The 20,894-nt window shown below is 37.9% G+C and overlaps 1 protein-coding gene across 1 annotated transcript in view; it reads right to left on the minus strand.

Moving 5' to 3' along the window:
* LOC138367947 (zinc finger protein 30-like) overlaps nucleotides 1-20,894 on the minus strand; it is an 82,934-nt gene that overhangs the window by 52,232 nt on the left and 9,808 nt on the right. Inside the window, exons 3-10 of the mRNA XM_069330232.1 lie at nucleotides 17,484-17,663; nucleotides 16,681-16,734; nucleotides 11,579-11,758; nucleotides 10,775-10,876; nucleotides 9,774-9,905; nucleotides 5,647-5,826; nucleotides 4,842-4,943; nucleotides 3,841-3,972 (exon numbers count right to left, since the gene is read on the minus strand). Coding sequence (XP_069186333.1) covers nucleotides 3,841-3,972; nucleotides 4,842-4,943; nucleotides 5,647-5,826; nucleotides 9,774-9,905; nucleotides 10,775-10,876; nucleotides 11,579-11,758; nucleotides 16,681-16,734; nucleotides 17,484-17,663 — 1,062 coding nt within the window. The remainder of the gene's footprint in view (nucleotides 1-3,840; nucleotides 3,973-4,841; nucleotides 4,944-5,646; nucleotides 5,827-9,773; nucleotides 9,906-10,774; nucleotides 10,877-11,578; nucleotides 11,759-16,680; nucleotides 16,735-17,483; nucleotides 17,664-20,894) is intronic.

Here is a 20,894-nt window from a genome sequence, read left to right on the forward strand (position 1 = left end):
TTATGTTCTTGGCTTTCTATTATATAAAACAGGTGAGGGGGATGTACGTCACATGTAAGATGTTTGGTCACTGTAAGTAGGGGAGACCGGGATGAGATGCTGGAGCTGTTGTTGTTGTTGTTTAGATTTAGCTATTGAAAACTAAATGCCCGTATAGCACGGGATATAGTGAGTTCGCCAATGAGTTCGTGTTTTTCTCGAAAACCTTGTTACTGTGATATTTCAGTAAAAGCGTTAAATGGAAGTAGAAGTTTCCTTCTTTACCCTCATTTCTTTTTCACTTCTTTTTTTAGCACACTGCTTCTAGTCTTGTTTTAATAATAATTTTTTGGTGGTGGATGTAGATTCAGTGTTCACTAGTGTGTCCCATTCTTCAACTACTTTTCTGACCATTATAGTCAGAAAAGGATTGCTGTGGATTTTGCATCTAATCTAACTGATAATGATAATTAAATGTTGAGTTTGATGCGCAGGGCTTCAGTTGTTTCACATTCCAACAAGTAGTATAATAATGACGCCTCTGCATATGTTCCACAGATATGACATTCTTTAACTATTAGACAAAGGAGCATAAGAATAAAGGTAACTGCAGAGGGCCTTTTGGCCCATACGATGCTTCTCCTATTTATAACCACCCAATCCCACTCATATGTGTCCAACACAAGATTGAGGCAATCAAGGGACCCCCACCTACACTACGTTACATGGTAATTGCTTCCACAAATCAACAACCATGTTACCGAACTAGTATTAACACAGTTTTTTTATAAACCAAAACTTATTCATTTATACCTATTGTTCCGGGTCCTGACTTGTGTGATTCTTTTTATACCATATTAATATCTCCTTTGTTATGGCCCTTCATTAACTTGTTTTACTGTACACTTCAATCAGTTATGATTAGTAAGAATTTAAAACCAAAGGATCAATGCATGAATGTTCGTAATAAGCAAATAGGACACTGGGATTTATTAATCGAAGTATTAGTAACAAGACACCTGGTGTTGTTCTTCAGCAATATCTTAGCTATATATATAGGTAAATATAGATATATAGCTACATATAGATATATAGCTATAGCTATAACCAATGGGGCTATGGTTAGGCCCCATTTAGATTATGCAGTTCAGTTTTGGTCGCAGTACTATGGAATGGATATAAATTTACTTGAACGTGTCCAGCGTAGAATGAAAAAGTTAATTCCCCAAATTAGAAATCTTTCCTATGAAGAAAGATTAACACAGCTTAAATTGCATTCACTGGAAAGGCAAAGAGTTAGGGGGTGACATGATAGAGGTTTACAAGTGGATGAATGGACATAACAAAGGGGATATTAATGGAGTATTAAAAGTATCAACACAAGATAGAACGCGAAACAATAGGTATAAATTGGAAAAGTTTAGATTTAGGAAAGACTTGGGTAAATACAGGGTTGTTGATTTGTGGAACCAGTTACCGCGTAAAGGTGTGGAGGTGGGGTCCCTCGATTGTTTCAAGCGTGGGTTGGACATGTATATGAGACGGATTATGAACATAAGAACAAAGGCAACTGCAGAAGGCCTATTGGCCCATACGAGGCAGCTCCAATTTATAACCACCCAATCCCACTCATATACTTGTCCAACCCGCGCTTGAAACAATCGAGGGACCCCACCTCCACCACGTTACGTGGTAATTGGTTTCAACAAATCAACAACCCTGTTACCGAACCAGTATTTACCCAAGTCTTTCCTAAATCTAAACTTAGAACTAAACTTGGATTGGGTGGTTATAAATAGGAGCAGCCTCGTATTGACCAATAGGCCCTCTGAATTTACCTTTCTTTTTATGTTTTTCTCAAACACAGTTAATTCTTTGACTTTCTGGAGAATGTAATTTAAGCTTGGTCAATCTTTCTTCATAAAACAGGTTTCTAATTTGAGGGATTAATTTGTCAACCCTCGCTGGGCGCATTCTATTGAATTTAGATCCATTTTATAGTATGGAGTATAGACAAAACTGAACTGCATAACCTAAATAAAAACATAGGAAGAAAGGTAACTGTTTAAGGGGCCTCGTAGCCTGGTGGATAGCGCGCAGGACTCGTAATTCTGTGGCGCGGGTTCGATTCCCGCACGAGGCAGAAACAAATGGGCAAAGTTTCTTTCACCCTGAATGCCCCTGTTACCTAGCAGTAAATAAGTACCTGGGAGTTAGTCAGCTGTCACAGGCTGCTTCCTGGGGGTGGAGGCCTGGTCAAGGACCGGGCCGCGGGGACACTAAAAGCCCCGAAATCATCTCAAGATAACCACTGTGTATGTATATACCTCAAAACATTGGTTCCTGTTTTTTCTTGTGCTGATACTTTATAATACCCTATTAATATCTCCTTTGTTATATAAATTCATCCACTTGTAAACCTCCATCATATCAACCCTAACTCTTCGTCTTTCCAGTGAATGCAATATAAGTCAACAAATCCACAAGGACCCTGATGAGGGTTCGAACCTACGTTCGAGAGGATCCCAGACGCTGCCTTAATTGTGATTTATGTGTGTAATGCAATTTAAGCTTCATATGACAGGTAACTAATTTGGGGAATTAACTTTGTCATCCTACGCTAAACACCTTCAAATGAATTTATATCCATTCTATAGTACGGCAAGCAAAATTGAACTGCATAATCAAAAGGGGCCAAACCAGATAAAGATATAACTGAAGAACAACACCAGGTGTCTTGTTACTAACGTCCTGTGTCCTTTTTGCCGTATTACGAACATTCATGCATTGATCTTATGTTTTTAAATTCTTACTAATCATAATCATAATCTATTAGGACAATATCTAACTCTGGCCCCAGACATCACTCGGTACCATTACTCAAACTAATATGTTAGATATTAAGTCCCTGCACATCCTTTAATGTGTATTTTATATATATAAAACGCTGAACTGTAATGTCAATCCTGACCTTAAAAGCTTCCAAGAAGGTTGTAACAGATCCCATGAGCACCACACCAGAAACAAATACCTATTTGATATTGCAAGAGTACGACTTAGTCAAACTAGAAATGCTTTGCAAATCAAGGGACCTCGAATGCGGAATGACCTTCCCAATTATGTTAAAGACAGTACCTCTCCCAACCAGTTCAAGATAAAAACTAAGTACAAACTAATTAACTCAATGTAACCTACTTCACCCCCAAAATGTCAACCCATGTCTTCTTGTTTAAACAATACTGATTGTTGACCAAATTGTATTTTTGTTTTTTTTCTGCCATGTTTTCCCCCTCCCCCTCCCCTTTTTTACATTTTTTTCTTATTTTTTCTCAACACAATTTATACTTTAATCTCAATTAGTATTAAGTTTTAGTCTTAGTGTTTTTCCTGCCCGAAACGCTTTTCGTTATAGTATCTATTGGAATTGTATGTGCTAGCTCTATCTATAAATCCATCAACTTTTGTATCTTACCTTGTATGTATGGACTTTATCTGAATAAATATTTGTATTTGTTGTATAACTCCCAAACCTCTTTCGCAATCTCAACACCATCTCACTCTTATCTTATAACTCTTTCATCATTTCCTAGCCTCAAAACCTTACATTTGTCAACATTTAAACTGCATCTGCTAAGCTTTTGACCATTTCTAAACCCTAAGATCGTCTTGAAGTGATTGTAAGGCTTTTTCCGTGTTTATTGCCCTCCAGGTTTTAGTATCATCAGCAAATTTGAAAATGTTGCTGCTCAAACCTGAATCTAAATCATTTATATATATTATGAATAACAGAGGTACCAGGACAGAGCGTTAAGGCACTCCACTTACATTTCCCCACACTGACTTAATCCCATTTGTACTCACTTTCTGTTTCCTTTGGTACAGCCATCCAACTTAACATAGCACCCCCCAATACCATGACCCTCTATCTTTTTAACCAGTCTTCCATGTGGCACTCTATCAAAAACTTTGCTAAATTCAAGGTACACAGCTATGCTGATATAAAATGATAGCAAATTTGAATTATTTTCTAATTTATGTTTTTCAAGATGATAATGAATGGTATTTGCGAAAATCGATTCAAGTAACTATTCCAAAATTGACGTTAGGCTAATTGGTAGATTGTTTGATGCAAGTTATCTATCTCCTTTCTTAAAAATTGGTACACATTAGCAGCCATCCACGACTCTGGCACTCTGCCTGACTCTAATGATTTATTATATGTGGTAGACAAGGGATCGCAAAGCTCCTCTTAGCATTCTTTGGTCACCCTGGTAAACACTTCGGCGGGCCCTGGGGATTTGTTTGATTTGAGTTTCACTATTGTTTAATAACATCATCCCTCCTAAGTGTTAAACTAGTCAACCATTCCGCGTTCTCTCTCACTTTATTCGGCCTTATTCGGCCGAAGGCATAGAGTTACGTTCCTCTTTAGTAAATACAGATAAAATATTTATTAAAAATACTATTTATCTTTTCGTCATTATCTGTCCTATCTGGGCTATGGTGAGCCCGTACGGGGAGGGTCTTTGGAACTATTATCTGTATCAATAGCTGATACAAGAGGTCTGGGATCTTCATGGTGGTTTTCAGTCCTAAAGGGCAAGCTGTCCTAGTTTTGGAACTGGTGGGATTAGTGTTGACCTCTAGGTCTTCCGACAGCCGTGCTGTCGTTGGAGTTTGGTGTGGTGGCCTCCATGAGGAGGTCTTGTACCAAGTTGGTGTCGTATTTGTTGTGCGGCGGTGGAGCTACTAAGAAATCCTACTTTCTTAGTAGGTTTCCTAGTCTGAGGAGTCCGTAATCTCCGTAGTTAGTGTTGAACTGTCGAAAATTGAGAGATTACTCAAGTAAATCAGCTGCTCACTTGCTGATACCAACCAGCTGGGATACCTTAGGAAATATAACTGGTTTCAAGATTCTATTTTTTTTACATATAAGATAAGTTATCACAAAACCCTTTTTAATCCTGAAAATAACAAGTTATCAAAAAAATTTTAATTGAAACATTAAGAGAAACAAATAATTTGGAGATGGAATAAAACAATATATTTTGGGATGAAATTAGATTTTTATTGCTTTCACCAGGACTATACATGGCATGATTTAACAAATCATCTAGTGCATAAAAATTCGTTAGTTCTCTTGTGCTATATATAAAAGGACTCATATTTCTAATACGATATATGCATGCACCTTCATGTGTTAATTCGTATTTCCAAGATAGCAAAAACTTTTTCCACACTGGGGACACTTGTAAAAGGTCTCACCCGTATAAACACGTTTATGTTTCATTGTACCACTGTGATCATTGATCTTTTTAGTGCAATGGTCATTCCTTAACGATTTCTCACCGGAATGCAGTGGTGTCTGTCCATATTTCCCAATTTATAAAAACGTTTTCCACACTCGGGACATTCGTTAGGTTTTTCACCTGTATGTACCATTCTGTGAATCTTCAGAGATACTTTTTCTCTGAATCTTCTGGAGTCTTCATGGTGGTTCAGAAAACACATTCTGGACACTCATGAGATTTCTCACCCGTACAAAGCTTCATGTGTTTTTCTCTTTTTACTAAATCTTTTCCGACACTCTGGACACACATGGTTTCTAACGAGTATACACTATCATGTGTTTATTCATTTTCCTATGATCTTTTTCTTTTTCCATACTTTGGGCATTCGTCAGGTTTCTCACCTGTACACACCATCATGTGTTTATCCATTTTCCTGTGATTACTGAATCTTTTTCGACACTCTGGGCACTCGAAAGGCTTTTTAGAAGTATATACTACCATGGTGTAGTTATTCATATTTCTATGTTTACTGAAGCTTTTCCCAATCAAAGGAACACTGTAAATAAAGAGATGGCAGTTTCAGCTCCCTGGTAATTATGATGTTAGCTCTCTGGTGATTATGTTGTTGGCTCTCTGGTATTTATGTTTTTGGCTCTCTGGTATTTATGTTCTTGGCTTTCTATTATATAAAACAGGTGAGGGGGATGTACGTCACATGTAAGATGTTTGGTCACTGTAAGTAGGGGAGACCGGGATGAGATGCTGGAGCTGTTGTTGTTGTTGTTTAGATTTAGCTATTGAAAACTAAATGCCCGTATAGCACGGGATATAGTGAGTTCGCCAATGAGTTCGTGTTTTTCTCGAAAACCTTGTTACTGTGATATTTCAGTAAAAGCGTTATATGGAAGTAGAAGTTTCCTTCTTTACCCTCATTTCTTTTTCACTTCTTTTTTTAGCACACTGCTTCTAGTCTTGTTTTAATAATAATTTTTTGGTGGTGGATGTAGATTCAGTGTTCACTAGTGTGTCCCATTCTTCAACTACTTTTCTGACCATTATAGTCAGAAAAGGATTGCTGTGGATTTTGCATCTAATCTAACTGATAATGATAATTAAATGTTGAGTTTGATGCGCAGGGCTTCAGTTGTTTCACATTCCAACAAGTAGTATAATAATGACGCCTCTGCATATGTTCCACAGATATGACATTCTTTAACTATTAGACAAAGGAGCATAAGAATAAAGGTAACTGCAGAGGGCCTTTTGGCCCATACGATGCTTCTCCTATTTATAACCACCCAATCCCACTCATATGTGTCCAACACAAGATTGAGGCAATCAAGGGACCCCCACCTACACTACGTTACATGGTAATTGCTTCCACAAATCAACAACCATGTTACCGAACTAGTATTAACACAGTTTTTTTATGAACCAAAACTTATTCATTTATACCTATTGTTCCGGGTCCTGACTTGTGTGATTCTTTTTATACCATATTAATATCTCCTTTGTTATGGCCCTTCATTAACTTGTTTTACTGTACACTTCAATCAGTTATGATTAGTAAGAATTTAAAACCAAAGGATCAATGCATGAATGTTCGTAATAAGCAAATAGGACACTGGGATTTATTAATCGAAGTATTAGTAACAAGACACCTGGTGTTGTTCTTCAGCAATATCTTAGCTATATATATAGGTAAATATAGATATATAGCTACATATAGATATATAGCTATAGCTATAACCAATGGGGCTATGGTTAGGCCCCATTTAGATTATGCAGTTCAGTTTTGGTCGCAGTACTATGGAATGGATATAAATTTACTTGAACGTGTCCAGCGTAGAATGAAAAAGTTAATTCCCCAAATTAGAAATCTTTCCTATGAAGAAAGATTAACACAGCTTAAATTGCATTCACTGGAAAGGCAAAGAGTTAGGGGGTGACATGATAGAGGTTTACAAGTGGATGAATGGACATAACAAAGGGGATATTAATGGAGTATTAAAAGTATCAACACAAGATAGAACGCGAAACAATAGGTATAAATTGGAAAAGTTTAGATTTAGGAAAGACTTGGGTAAATACAGGGTTGTTGATTTGTGGAACCAGTTACCGCGTAAAGGTGTGGAGGTGGGGTCCCTCGATTGTTTCAAGCGTGGGTTGGACATGTATATGAGACGGATTATGAACATAAGAACAAAGGCAACTGCAGAAGGCCTATTGGCCCATACGAGGCAGCTCCAATTTATAACCACCCAATCCCACTCATATACTTGTCCAACCCGCGCTTGAAACAATCGAGGGACCCCACCTCCACCACGTTACGTGGTAATTGGTTTCAACAAATCAACAACCCTGTTACCGAACCAGTATTTACCCAAGTCTTTCCTAAATCTAAACTTAGAACTAAACTTGGATTGGGTGGTTATAAATAGGAGCAGCCTCGTATTGACCAATAGGCCCTCTGAATTTACCTTTCTTTTTATGTTTTTCTCAAACACAGTTAATTCTTTGACTTTCTGGAGAATGTAATTTAAGCTTGGTCAATCTTTCTTCATAAAACAGGTTTCTAATTTGAGGGATTAATTTGTCAACCCTCGCTGGGCGCATTCTATTGAATTTAGATCCATTTTATAGTACGGAGTATAGACAAAACTGAACTGCATAACCTAAATAAAAACATAGGAAGAAAGGTAACTGTTTAAGGGGCCTCGTAGCCTGGTGGATAGCGCGCAGGACTCGTAATTCTGTGGCGCGGGTTCGATTCCCGCACGAGGCAGAAACAAATGGGCAAAGTTTCTTTCACCCTGAATGCCCCTGTTACCTAGCAGTAAATAAGTACCTGGGAGTTAGTCAGCTGTCACAGGCTGCTTCCTGGGGGTGGAGGCCTGGTCAAGGACCGGGCCGCGGGGACACTAAAAGCCCCGAAATCATCTCAAGATAACCACTGTGTATGTATATACCTCAAAACATTGGTTCCTGTTTTTTCTTGTGCTGATACTTTATAATACCCTATTAATATCTCCTTTGTTATATAAATTCATCCACTTGTAAACCTCCATCATATCAACCCTAACTCTTCGTCTTTCCAGTGAATGCAATATAAGTCAACAAATCCACAAGGACCCTGATGAGGGTTCGAACCTACGTTCGAGAGGATCCCAGACGCTGCCTTAATTGTGATTTATGTGTGTAATGCAATTTAAGCTTCATATGACAGGTAACTAATTTGGGGAATTAACTTTGTCATCCTACGCTAAACACCTTCAAGTGAATTTATATCCATTCTATAGTACGGCAAGCAAAATTGAACTGCATAATCAAAAGGGGCCAAACCAGATAAAGATATAACTGAAGAACAACACCAGGTGTCTTGTTACTAACGTCCTGTGTCCTTTTTGCCGTATTACGAACATTCATGCATTGATCTTATGTTTTTAAATTCTTACTAATCATAATCATAAGCTATTAGGACAATATCTAACTCTGGCCCCAGACATCACTCGGTACCATTACTCAAACTAATATGTTAGATATTAAGTCCCTGCACATCCTTTAATGTGTATTTTATATATATAAAACGCTGAACTGTAATGTCAATCCTGACCTTAAAAGCTTCCAAGAAGGTTGTAACAGATCCCATGAGCACCACACCAGAAACAAATACCTATTTGATATTGCAAGAGTACGACTTAGTCAAACTAGAAATGCTTTGCAAATCAAGGGACCTCGAATGCGGAATGACCTTCCCAATTATGTTAAAGACAGTACCTCTCCCAACCAGTTCAAGATAAAAACTAAGTACAAACTAATTAACTCAATGTAACCTACTTCACCCCCAAAATGTCAACCCATGTCTTCTTGTTTAAACAATACTGATTGTTGACCAAATTGTATTTTTGTTTTTTTTCTGCCATGTTTTCCCCCTCCCCCTCCCCTTTTTTACATTTTTTTCTTATTTTTTCTCAACACAATTTATACTTTAATCTCAATTAGTATTAAGTTTTAGTCTTAGTGTTTTTCCTGCCCGAAACGCTTTTCGTTATAGTATCTATTGGAATTGTATGTGCTAGCTCTATCTATAAATCCATCAACTTTTGTATCTTACCTTGTATGTATGGACTTTATCTGAATAAATATTTGTATTTGTTGTATAACTCCCAAACCTCTTTCGCAATCTCAACACCATCTCACTCTTATCTTATAACTCTTTCATCATTTCCTAGCCTCAAAACCTTACATTTGTCAACATTTAAACTGCATCTGCTAAGCTTTTGACCATTTCTAAACCCTAAGATCGTCTTGAAGTGATTGTAAGGCTTTTTCCGTGTTTATTGCCCTCCAGGTTTTAGTATCATCAGCAAATTTGAAAATGTTGCTGCTCAAACCTGAATCTAAATCATTTATATATATTATGAATAACAGAGGTACCAGGACAGAGCGTTAAGGCACTCCACTTACATTTCCCCACACTGACTTAATCCCATTTGTACTCACTTTCTGTTTCCTTTGGTACAGCCATCCAACTTAACATAGCACCCCCCAATACCATGACCCTCTACCTTTTTAACCAGTCTTCCATGTGGCACTCTATCAAAAACTTTGCTAAATTCAAGGTACACAGCTATGCTGATATAAAATGATAGCAAATTTGAATTATTTTCTAATTTATGTTTTTCAAGATGATAATGAATGGTATTTGCGAAAATCGATTCAAGTAACTATTCCAAAATTGACGTTAGGCTAATTGGTAGATTGTTTGATGCAAGTTATCTATCTCCTTTCTTAAAAATTGGTACACATTAGCAGCCATCCACGACTCTGGCACTCTGCCTGACTCTAATGATTTATTATATGTGGTAGACAAGGGATCGCAAAGCTCCTCTTAGCATTCTTTGGTCACCCTGGTAAACACTTCGGCGGGCCCTGGGGATTTGTTTGATTTGAGTTTCACTATTGTTTAATAACATCATCCCTCCTAAGTGTTAAACTAGTCAACCATTCCGCGTTCTCTCTCACTTTATTCGGCCTTATTCGGCCGAAGGCATAGAGTTACGTTCCTCTTTAGTAAATACAGATAAAATATTTATTAAAAATACTATTTATCTTTTCGTCATTATCTGTCCTATCTGGGCTATGGTGAGCCCGTACGGGGAGGGTCTTTGGAACTATTATCTGTATCAATAGCTGATACAAGAGGTCTGGGGTCTTCATGGTGGTTTTCAGTCCTAGAGGGCAAGCTGTCCTAGTTTTGGAACTGGGGGGATTAGTGTTGACCTCTAGGTCTTCCGACAGCCGTGCTGTCGTTGGAGTTTGGTGTGGTGGCCTCCATGAGGAGGTCTTGTACCGAGTTGGTGTCGTATTTGTTGTGCGGCGGTGGAGCTACTAAGAAATCCTACTTTCTTAGTAGGTTTCCTAGTCTGAGGAGTCCGTAATCTCCGTAGTTAGTGTTGAACTGTCGAAAATTGAGAGATTACTCAAGTAAATCAGCTGCTCACTTGCTGATACCAACCAGCTGGGATACCTTAGGAAATATAACTGGTTTCAAGATTCTATTTTTTTTACATATAAGATAAGTTATCACAAAACCCTTTTTAATCCTGAAAATAACAAGTTATCAAAAAAATTTTAATTGAAACATTAAGAGAAACAAATAATTTGGAGATGGAATAAAACAATATATTTTGGGATGAAATTAGATTTTTATTGCTTTCACCAGGACTATACATGGCATGATTTAACAAATCATCTAGTGCATAAAAATTCGTTAGTTCTCTTGTGCTATATATAAAAGGACTCATATTTCTAATACGATATATGCATGCACCTTCATGTGTTAATTCGTATTTCCAAGATAGCAAAAACTTTTTCCACACTGGGGACACTTGTAAAAGGTCTCACCCGTATAAACACGTTTATGTTTCATTGTACCACTGTGATCATTGATCTTTTTAGTGCAATGGTCATTCCTTAACGATTTCTCACCGGAATGCAGTGGTGTCTGTCCATATTTCCCAATTTATAAAAACGTTTTCCACACTCGGGACATTCGTTAGGTTTTTCACCTGTATGTACCATTCTGTGAATCTTCAGAGATACTTTTTCTCTGAATCTTCTGGAGTCTTCATGGTGGTTCAGAAACCACATTCTGGACACTCATGAGATTTCTCACCCGTACAAAGCTTCATGTGTTTTCTCTTTTTACTAAATCTTTTCCGACACTCTGGACACACATGGTTTCTAACGAGTATACACTATCATGTGTTTATTCATTTTCCTATGATTTTTTTCTTTTTCCATACTTTGGGCATTCGTCAGGTTTCTCACCTGTACACACCATCATGTGTTTATCCATTTTCCTGTGATTACTGAATCTTTTTCGACACTCTGGGCACTCGAAAGGCTTTTTAGAAGTATATACTACCATGGTGTAGTTATTCATATTTCTATGTTTACTGAAGTTTTTCCCAATCAAAGGAACACTGTAAATAAAGAGATGGCAGTTTCAGCTCCCTGGTAATTATGATGTTAGCTCTCTGGTGCTTATGTTGTTGGCTCTCTGGTATTTATGTTTTTGGCTCTGGTATTTATGTTCTTGGCTTTCTATTATATAAAACAGGTGAGGGGGATGTAGGTCACATGTAAGATGTTTGGTCACTGTAAGTAGGGGAGACCGGGATGAGATGCTGGAGCTGTTGTTGTTGTTGTTTAGATTTAGCTATTGAAAACTAAATGCCCGTATAGCACGGGATATAGTGAGTTCGCCAATGAGTTCGTGTTTTTCTCGAAAACCTTGTTACTGTGATATTTCAGTAAAAGCGTTAAATGGAAGTAGAAGTTTCCTTCTTTACCCTCATTTCTTTTTCACTTCTTTTTTTAGCACACTGCTTCTAGTCTTGTTTTAATAATAATTTTTTGGTGGTGGATGTAGATTCAGTGTTCACTAGTGTGTCCCATTCTTCAACTACTTTTCTGACCATTATAGTCAGAAAAGGATTGCTGTGGATTTTGCATCTAATCTAACTGATAATGATAATTAAATGTTGAGTTTGATGCGCAGGGCTTCAGTTGTTTCACATTCCAACAAGTAGTATAATAATGACGCCTCTGCATATGTTCCACAGATATGACATTCTTTAACTATTAGACAAAGGAGCATAAGAATAAAGGTAACTGCAGAGGGCCTTTTGGCCCATACGATGCTTCTCCTATTTATAACCACCCAATCCCACTCATATATGTGTCCAACACAAGATTGAGGCAATCAAGGGACCCCCACCTACACTACGTTACATGGTAATTGCTTCCACAAATCAACAACCATGTTACCGAACTAGTATTAACACAGTTTTTTTATAAACCAAAACTTATTCATTTATACCTATTGTTCCGGGTCCTGACTTGTGTGATTCTTTTTATACCATATTAATATCTCCTTTGTTATGGCCCTTCATTAACTTGTTTTACTGTACACTTCAATCAGTTATGATTAGTAAGAATTTAAAACCAAAGGATCAATGCATGAATGTTCGTAATAAGCAAATAGGACACTGGGATTTATTAATCGACGTATTAGTAACAAGACACCTGGTGTTGTTCTTCAGCAATATCTTAGCTATATATATAGGTAAATATAGATATATAGCTACATATAGATATATAGCTATAGCTATAACCAATGGGGCTATGGTTAGGCCCCATTTAGATTATGCAGTTCAGTTTTGGTCGCAGTACTATGGAATGGATATAAATTTACTTGAACGTGTCCAGCGTAGAATGAAAAAGTTAATTCCCCAAATTAGAAATCTTTCCTATGAAGAAAGATTAACACAGCTTAAATTGCATTCACTGGAAAGGCAAAGAGTTAGGGGGTGACATGATAGAGGTTTACAAGTGGATGAATGGACATAACAAAGGGGATATTAATGGAGTATTAAAAGTATCAACACAAGATAGAACGCGAAACAATAGGTATAAATTGGAAAAGTTTAGATTTAGGAAAGACTTGGGTAAATACAGGGTTGTTGATTTGTGGAACCAGTTACCGCGTAAAGGTGTGGAGGTGGGGTCCCTCGATTGTTTCAAGCGTGGGTTGGACATGTATATGAGACGGATTATGAACATAAGAACAAAGGCAACTGCAGAAGGCCTATTGGCCCATACGAGGCAGCTCCAATCCCACTCATATACTTGTCCAACCCGCGCTTGAAACAATCGAGGGACCCCACCTCCACCACGTTACGTGGTAATTGGTTTCAACAAATCAACAACCCTGTTACCGAACCAGTATTTACCCAAGTCTTTCCTAAATCTAAACTTAGAACTAAACTTGGATTGGGTGGTTATAAATAGGAGCAGCCTCGTATTGACCAATAGGCCCTCTGAATTTACCTTTCTTTTTATGTTTTTCTCAAACACAGTTAATTCTTTGACTTTCTGGAGAATGTAATTTAAGCTTGGTCAATCTTTCTTCATAAAACAGGTTTCTAATTTGAGGGATTAATTTGTCAACCCTCGCTGGGCGCATTCTATTGAATTTAGATCCATTTTATAGTACGGAGTATAGACAAAACTGAATTGCATAACCTAAATAAAAACATAGGAAGAAAGGTAACTGTTTAAGGGGCCTCGTAGCCTGGTGGATAGCGCGCAGGACTCGTAATTCTGTGGCGCGGGTTCGATTCCCGCACGAGGCAGAAACAAATGGGCAAAGTTTCTTTCACCCTGAATGCCCCTGTTACCTAGCAGTAAATAAGTACCTGGGAGTTAGTCAGCTGTCACAGGCTGCTTCCTGGGGGTGGAGGCCTGGTCAAGGACCGGGCCGCGGGGACACTAAAAGCCCCGAAATCATCTCAAGATAACCACTGAGTATGTATATACCTCAAAACATTGGTTCCTGTTTTTTCTTGTGCTGATACTTTATAATACCCTATTAATATCTCCTTTGTTATATAAATTCATCCACTTGTAAACCTCCATCATATCAACCCTAACTCTTCGTCTTTCCAGTGAATGCAATATAAGTCAACAAATCCACAAGGACCCTGATGAGGGTTCGAACCTACGTTCGAGAGGATCCCAGACGCTGCCTTAATTGTGATTTATGTGTGTAATGCAATTTAAGCTTCATATGACAGGTAACTAATTTGGGGAATTAACTTTGTCATCCTACGCTAAACACCTTCAAGTGAATTTATATCCATTCTATAGTACGGCAAGCAAAATTGAACTGCATAATCAAAAGGGGCCAAACCAGATAAAGATATAACTGAAGAACAACACCAGGTGTCTTGTTACTAACGTCCTGTGTCCTTTTTGCCGTATTACGAACATTCATGCATTGATCTCATGTTTTTAAATTCTTACTAATCATAATCATAAGCTATTAGGACAATATCTAACTCTGGCCCCAGACATCACTCGGTACCATTACTCAAATTAATATGTTAGATATTAAGTCCCTGCACATCCTCTAATGTGTATTTTATATATATAAAACGCTGAACTGTAATGTCAATCCTGACCTTAAAAGCTTCCAAGAAGGTTGTAACAGATCCCATGAGCACCACACCAGAAACAAATACCTATTTGATATTGCAAGAGTACGACTTAGTCAAACTAGAAATGCTTTACAAATCAAGGGACCTCGAATGGGGAATGACCTTCCCAATTATGTTAAAGACTGTACCTCTCCCATCCAGTTCAAGATAAAAACTAAGTACAAACTAATTAACTCAATGTAACCTACTTCACCCCCAAAATGTCAACCCATGTCTTCTTGTTTAAACAATACTGATTGTTGACCAAATTGTATTTTTGTTTTTTTTTCTGCCATGTTTTAACCCTCCCCCTCCCCTTTTTTACATTTTTTTCTTATTTTTTCTCAACACAATTTATACTTTAATCTCAATTAGTATTAAGTTTTAGTGTTAGTGTTTTTCCTGCCCGAAACGCTTTTCGTTATAGTATCTATTGGAATTGTATGTGCTAGCTCTATCTATAAATCCATCAACTTTTGTATCTTACCTTGTATGTATGGGCTTTATCTGAATAAATATTTGTATTTGTTGTATAACTCCCAAACCTCTTTCGCAATCTCAACACCATCTCACACTTATCTTATAACTCTTTCATCATTTCCTAGCCTCAAAACCTTACATTTGTCAACATTTAAACTGCATCTGCTAAGTTTTGACCATTTCTAAACCCAAAGATCGTCTTGAAGTGATTTTAAGCCTTTTTCCGTGTTTATTGCCCTCCAGGTTTTAGTATCATCAGCAAATTTGAAAATGTTGCTGCTCAAACCTGAATCTAAATCATTTATATATATTATGAATAACAGAGGTACCAGGACAGAGCGTTAAGGCACTCCACTTACATTTCCCCACTCTGACTTAATCCCATTTGTACTAACTTTCTGTTTCCTTTGGTACAGCCATCCAACTTAACATAGCACCCCCCAATACCATGACCCTCTATCTTTTTAACCAGTCTTCCATGTGGCACTCTATCAAAAACTTTGCTAAAGTCAAGGTACTATGCTGATATAAAATGATAGCAAATTTGAATTATTTACTAATTTATGTTTTTCAAGATGATAATGAATGGTATTTGCGAAAATCGATTCAAGTAACTATTCCAAAATTGACGTTAGGCTAATTGGTAGATTGTTTGATGCAAGTTATCTATCTCCTTTCTTAAAAATTGGTACACATTAGCAGCCATCCACGACTCTGGCACTCTGCCTGACTCTAATGATTTATAATATGTGGTAGACAAGGGATCGCAAAGCTCCTCTTAGCATTCTTTGGGCACCCTGGTAAACACTTCGGCGGGCCCTGGGGATTTGTTTGATTTGAGTTTCACTATTGTTTAATAACATCATCCCTCCTAAGTGTTAAACTAGTCAACCATTCCACGTTCTCTCTCACTTAGACTTATTCGGCCGAAGGCATAGAGTTACGTTCCTCTTTAGTAAATACAGATAAAATATTTATTAAAAATACTATTTATCTTTTCGTCATTATCTGTCCTATCTGGGCTATGGTGAGCCCGTACGTGGAGGGTCTTTGGAACTATTATCTGTATCAATAGCTGATACAAGAGGTCTGGGATCTTCATGGTGGTTTTAAGTCCTAGAGGGCAAGCTGTCCTAGTTTTGGAACTGGTGGGATTAGTGTTGACCTCTAGGTCTTCCGACAGCCGTGCTGTCGTTGGAGTTTGGTGTAGTGGCCTCCATGAGGAGGTCTTGTACCGAGTAGGTGTCGTATTTGTTGTGCGGCGGTGGAGCTACTAAGAAATCCTACTTTCTTAGTAGGTTTCCAAGTTTGAGGAGTCCTAATCTCCGTAGTTAGTGTTGAACTGTCGAAAATTGAGAGATTACTCAAGTAAATCAGCTGCTCACTTGCTGATACCAACCAGCTGGGATACCTTAGGAAATATAACTGGTTTCAAGATTCTATTTTTTTACATATAAGATAAGTTATCACAAAACCCTTTTTAATCCTGAAATAACAAGTTATCAAAAAATGTTTAATTGAAACATTAAGAGAAACAAATAATTTGGAGATGGAATAAAACAATATATTTTGGGATGAAATTAGATTTTTATTGCTTTCACCAGGACTATACATGGCATGATTTAACAAATCATCTAGTGCATAAAAATTCGTTAGTTCTCTTGTGCTATATATAAAAGGACTCATATTTCTAATACGATATATGCATGCACCTTCATGTGTTAATTCGTATTTCCAAGATAGCAAAAACTTTTTCCACACTGGGGACACTTGTATAAGGTCTCACCAGTATAAACACGTTTATGTTTCATTGTACCACTGTGATCAATGATCTTTTTAGCGCAATGGTCATTCCTTAACGATTTCTCACCGGAATGCAGCAGTGTCTGTCCATATTTCCCAATTTATAAAAACGTTTTCCACACTCGGGACATTCGTTAGGTTTTTCACCTGTATGTACCATTCTGTGAATCTTCAGAGATACTTTTTCTCTGAATCTTCTGGAGTCTTCATGGTGGTTCAGAAACCACATTCTGGACACTCATGAGATTTCTCACCCGTACAAAGCGTCATGTGTTTTTCTCTTTTTACTAAATCTTTTCCGACACTCTGGACACATATGGTTTCTAACGAGTATACACTATCATGTGTTTATTCATTTTCCTATGATCTTTTTCTTTTTCCATACTTTGGGCATTCGTCAGGTTTCTCACGTGTACACACTATCATGTGTTTATCCATTTTCCTGTGATTACTGAATCTTTTTCGACACTCTGGGCACTCGAAAGGCTTTTTAGAAGTATATACTACCATGGTGTAGTTATTCATATTTCTATGTTTACTGAAGCTTTTCCCAATCAAAGGAACACTGTAAATAAAGAGATCGCAGTTGGTAATTATTATGTAAGCTCTCTGGTGCTTATGTTGTTGGCTCTCTGGTATTTATGTTTTTGGCTCTCTGGTATTTATGTTCTTGGCTTTCTATTATATAAAACAGGTGAGGGGGATGTAGGTCACATGTAAGATGTTTGGTCACTGTAAGTAGGGGAGACCGGGATGAGATGCTGGAGCTGTTGTTGTTGTTTAGATTTAGCTATTGAAAACTAAATGCCCGTATAGCACGGGATATAGTGAGTTCGCCAATGAGTTCGTGTTTTTCTCGAAAACCTTGTTACTGTGATATTTCAGTAAAAGCGTTAAATGGAAGTAGAAGTTTCCTTCTTTACCCTCATTTCTTTTTCACTTCTTTTTTTAGCACACTGCTTCTAGTCTTGTTTTAATAATAATTTTTTGGTGGTGGATGTAGATTCAGTGTTCACTAGTGTGTCCCATTCTTCAACTACTTTTCTGACCATTATAGTCAGAAAAGGATTGCTGTGGATTTTGCATCTAATCTAACTGATAATGATAATTAAATGTTGAGTTTGATGCGCAGGGCTTCAGTTGTTTCACATTCCAACAAGTAGTATAATAATGACGCCTCTGCATATGTTCCACAGATATGACATTCTTTAACTATTAGACAAAGGAGCATAAGAATAAAGGTAACTGCAGAGGGCCTTTTGGCCCATACGATGCTTCTCCTATTTATAACCACCCAATCCCACTCATATATGTGTCCAACACAAGATTGAGGCAATCAAGGGACCCCCACCTACACTACGTTACATGGTAATTGCTTCCACAAATCAACAACCATGTTACCGAACTAGTATTAACACAGTTTTTTTATAAACCAAAACTTATTCATTTATACCTATTGTTCCGGGTCCTGACTTGTGTGATTCTTTTTATACCATATTAATATCTCCTTTGTTATGGCCCTTCATTAACTTGTTTTACTGTACACTTCAATCAGTTATGATTAGTAAGAATTTAAAACCAAAGGATCAATGCATGAATGTTCGTAATAAGCAAATAGGACACTGGGATTTATTAATCGAAGTATTAGTAACAAGACACCTGGTGTTGTTCTTCAGCAATATCTTAGCTATATATATAGGTAAATATAGATATATAGCTACATATAGATATATAGCTATAGCTATAACCAATGGGGCTATGGTTAGGCCCCATTTAGATTATGCAGTTCAGTTTTGGTCGCAGTACTATGGAATGGATATAAATTTACTTGAACGTGTCCAGCGTAGAATGAAAACGTTAATTCCCCAAATTAGAAATCTTTCCTATGAAGAAAGATTAACACAGCTTAAATTGCATTCACTGGAAAGGCAAAGAGTTAGGGGGTGACATGATAGAGGTTTACAAGTGGATGAATGGACATAACAAAGGGGATATTAATGGAGTATTAAAAGTATCAACACAAGATAGAACGCGAAACAATAGGTATAAATTGGAAAAGTTTAGATTTAGGTAAATACAGGGTTGTTGATTTGTGGAACCAGTTACCGCGTAAAGGTGTGGAGGTGGGGTCCCTCGATTGTTTCAAGCGTGGGTTGGACATGTATATGAGACGGATTATGAACATAAGAACAAAGGCAACTGCAGAAGGCCTATTGGCCCATACGAGGCAGCTCCAATTTATAACCACCCAATCCCACTCATATACTTGTCCAACCCGCGCTTGAAACAATCGAGGGACCCCACCTCCACCACGTTACGTGGTAATTGGTTTCAACAAATCAACAACCCTGTTACCGAACCAGTATTTACCCAAGTCTTTCCTAAATCTAAACTTAGAACTAAACTTGGATTGGGTGGTTATAAATAGGAGCAGCCTCGTATTGACCAATAGGCCCTCTGAATTTACCTTTCTTTTTATGTTTTTCTCAAACACAGTTAATTCTTTGACTTTCTGGAGAATGTAATTTAAGCTTGGTCAATCTTTCTTCATAAAACAGGTTTCTAATTTGAGGGATTAATTTGTCAACCCTCGCTGGACGCATTCTATTGAATTTAGATCCATTTTATAGTACGGAGTATAGCCAAAACTGAACTGCATAACCTAAATAAAAACATAGGAAGAAAGGTAACTGTTTAAGGGGCCTCGTAGCCTGGTGGATAGCGCGCAGGACTCGTAATTCTGTGGCGCGGGTTCGATTCCCGCACGAGGCAGAAACAAATGGGCAAAGTTTCTTTCACCCTGAATGCCCCTGTTACCTAGCAGTAAATAAGTACCTGGGAGTTAGTCAGCTGTCACAGGCTGCTTCCTGGGGGTGGAGGCCTGGTCAAGGACCGGGCCGCGGGGACACTAAAAGCCCCGAAATCATCTCAAGATAACCACTGTGTATGTATATACCTCAAAACATTGGTTCCTGTTTTTTCTTGTGCTGATACTTTATAATACCCTATTAATATCTCCTTTGTTATATAAATTCATCCACTTGTAAACCTCCATCATATCAACCCTAACTCTTCGTCTTTCCAGTTGTTACGACCCTGGGTTCTCCAGTGGAAACCAGAGGTCAAAATTGAGCTATTAAACTTCCTAAGTAGTACAGTTGGCGCATTTCGAATGGAAATTGTTTGTATCTTCCCTGCCAGACGTAAGACTATTATTGTTTCTCAAAGAGCATTTAAAGACTGAGCTGGGGGTTGATTATTAAATAATAACATAGGCACCAACTTTGCGTACTAATACTTTCTAATCATTCATAAAGTAACAATACGTTGCATAGGGGAAGATCTTTAATGTGCTTAGCTGCACGATCAATTAGGCCCCTTCCGGCACCACGACATGAGGGAGGCCAGGTGGTCGCGAGGAGCGCGGTCTTCTCTTGGCTGGTGGCGTGAGGTTAAGACCTACTCTGTGGCTGTATCCCTACTCTCCTTCCTTCTCCTCTTACTTATTTCCCTTACCTGAAGTTCCTGTACCCTTAAGTTAAGTATTATATGGTGTAAGTGTGCCTACTCTGGTAGTAACGATTGGGGAGACCTGGGGATAGTATTTTGCCAGTGTTTGGGTACCCCTAAGTGTTGTGTTTTGTATTAGGGTCCCACGTGGTTTCACTACCCTAAGCTGCATCCAGCTTCAGTGCTTATCCAGTAGTACTTTACCCTAGCTTGTTATTAGTGTAAACCTTGTATCCTGCCTACGTGGACCAAGGCTTTTAACGTAAGATAGTGTGGTAAAGTTATT

This window comes from Procambarus clarkii, chromosome 3, assembly GCF_040958095.1.
Source record: "Procambarus clarkii isolate CNS0578487 chromosome 3, FALCON_Pclarkii_2.0, whole genome shotgun sequence".
Classification (NCBI taxonomy): domain Eukaryota; kingdom Metazoa; phylum Arthropoda; class Malacostraca; order Decapoda; family Cambaridae; genus Procambarus; species Procambarus clarkii.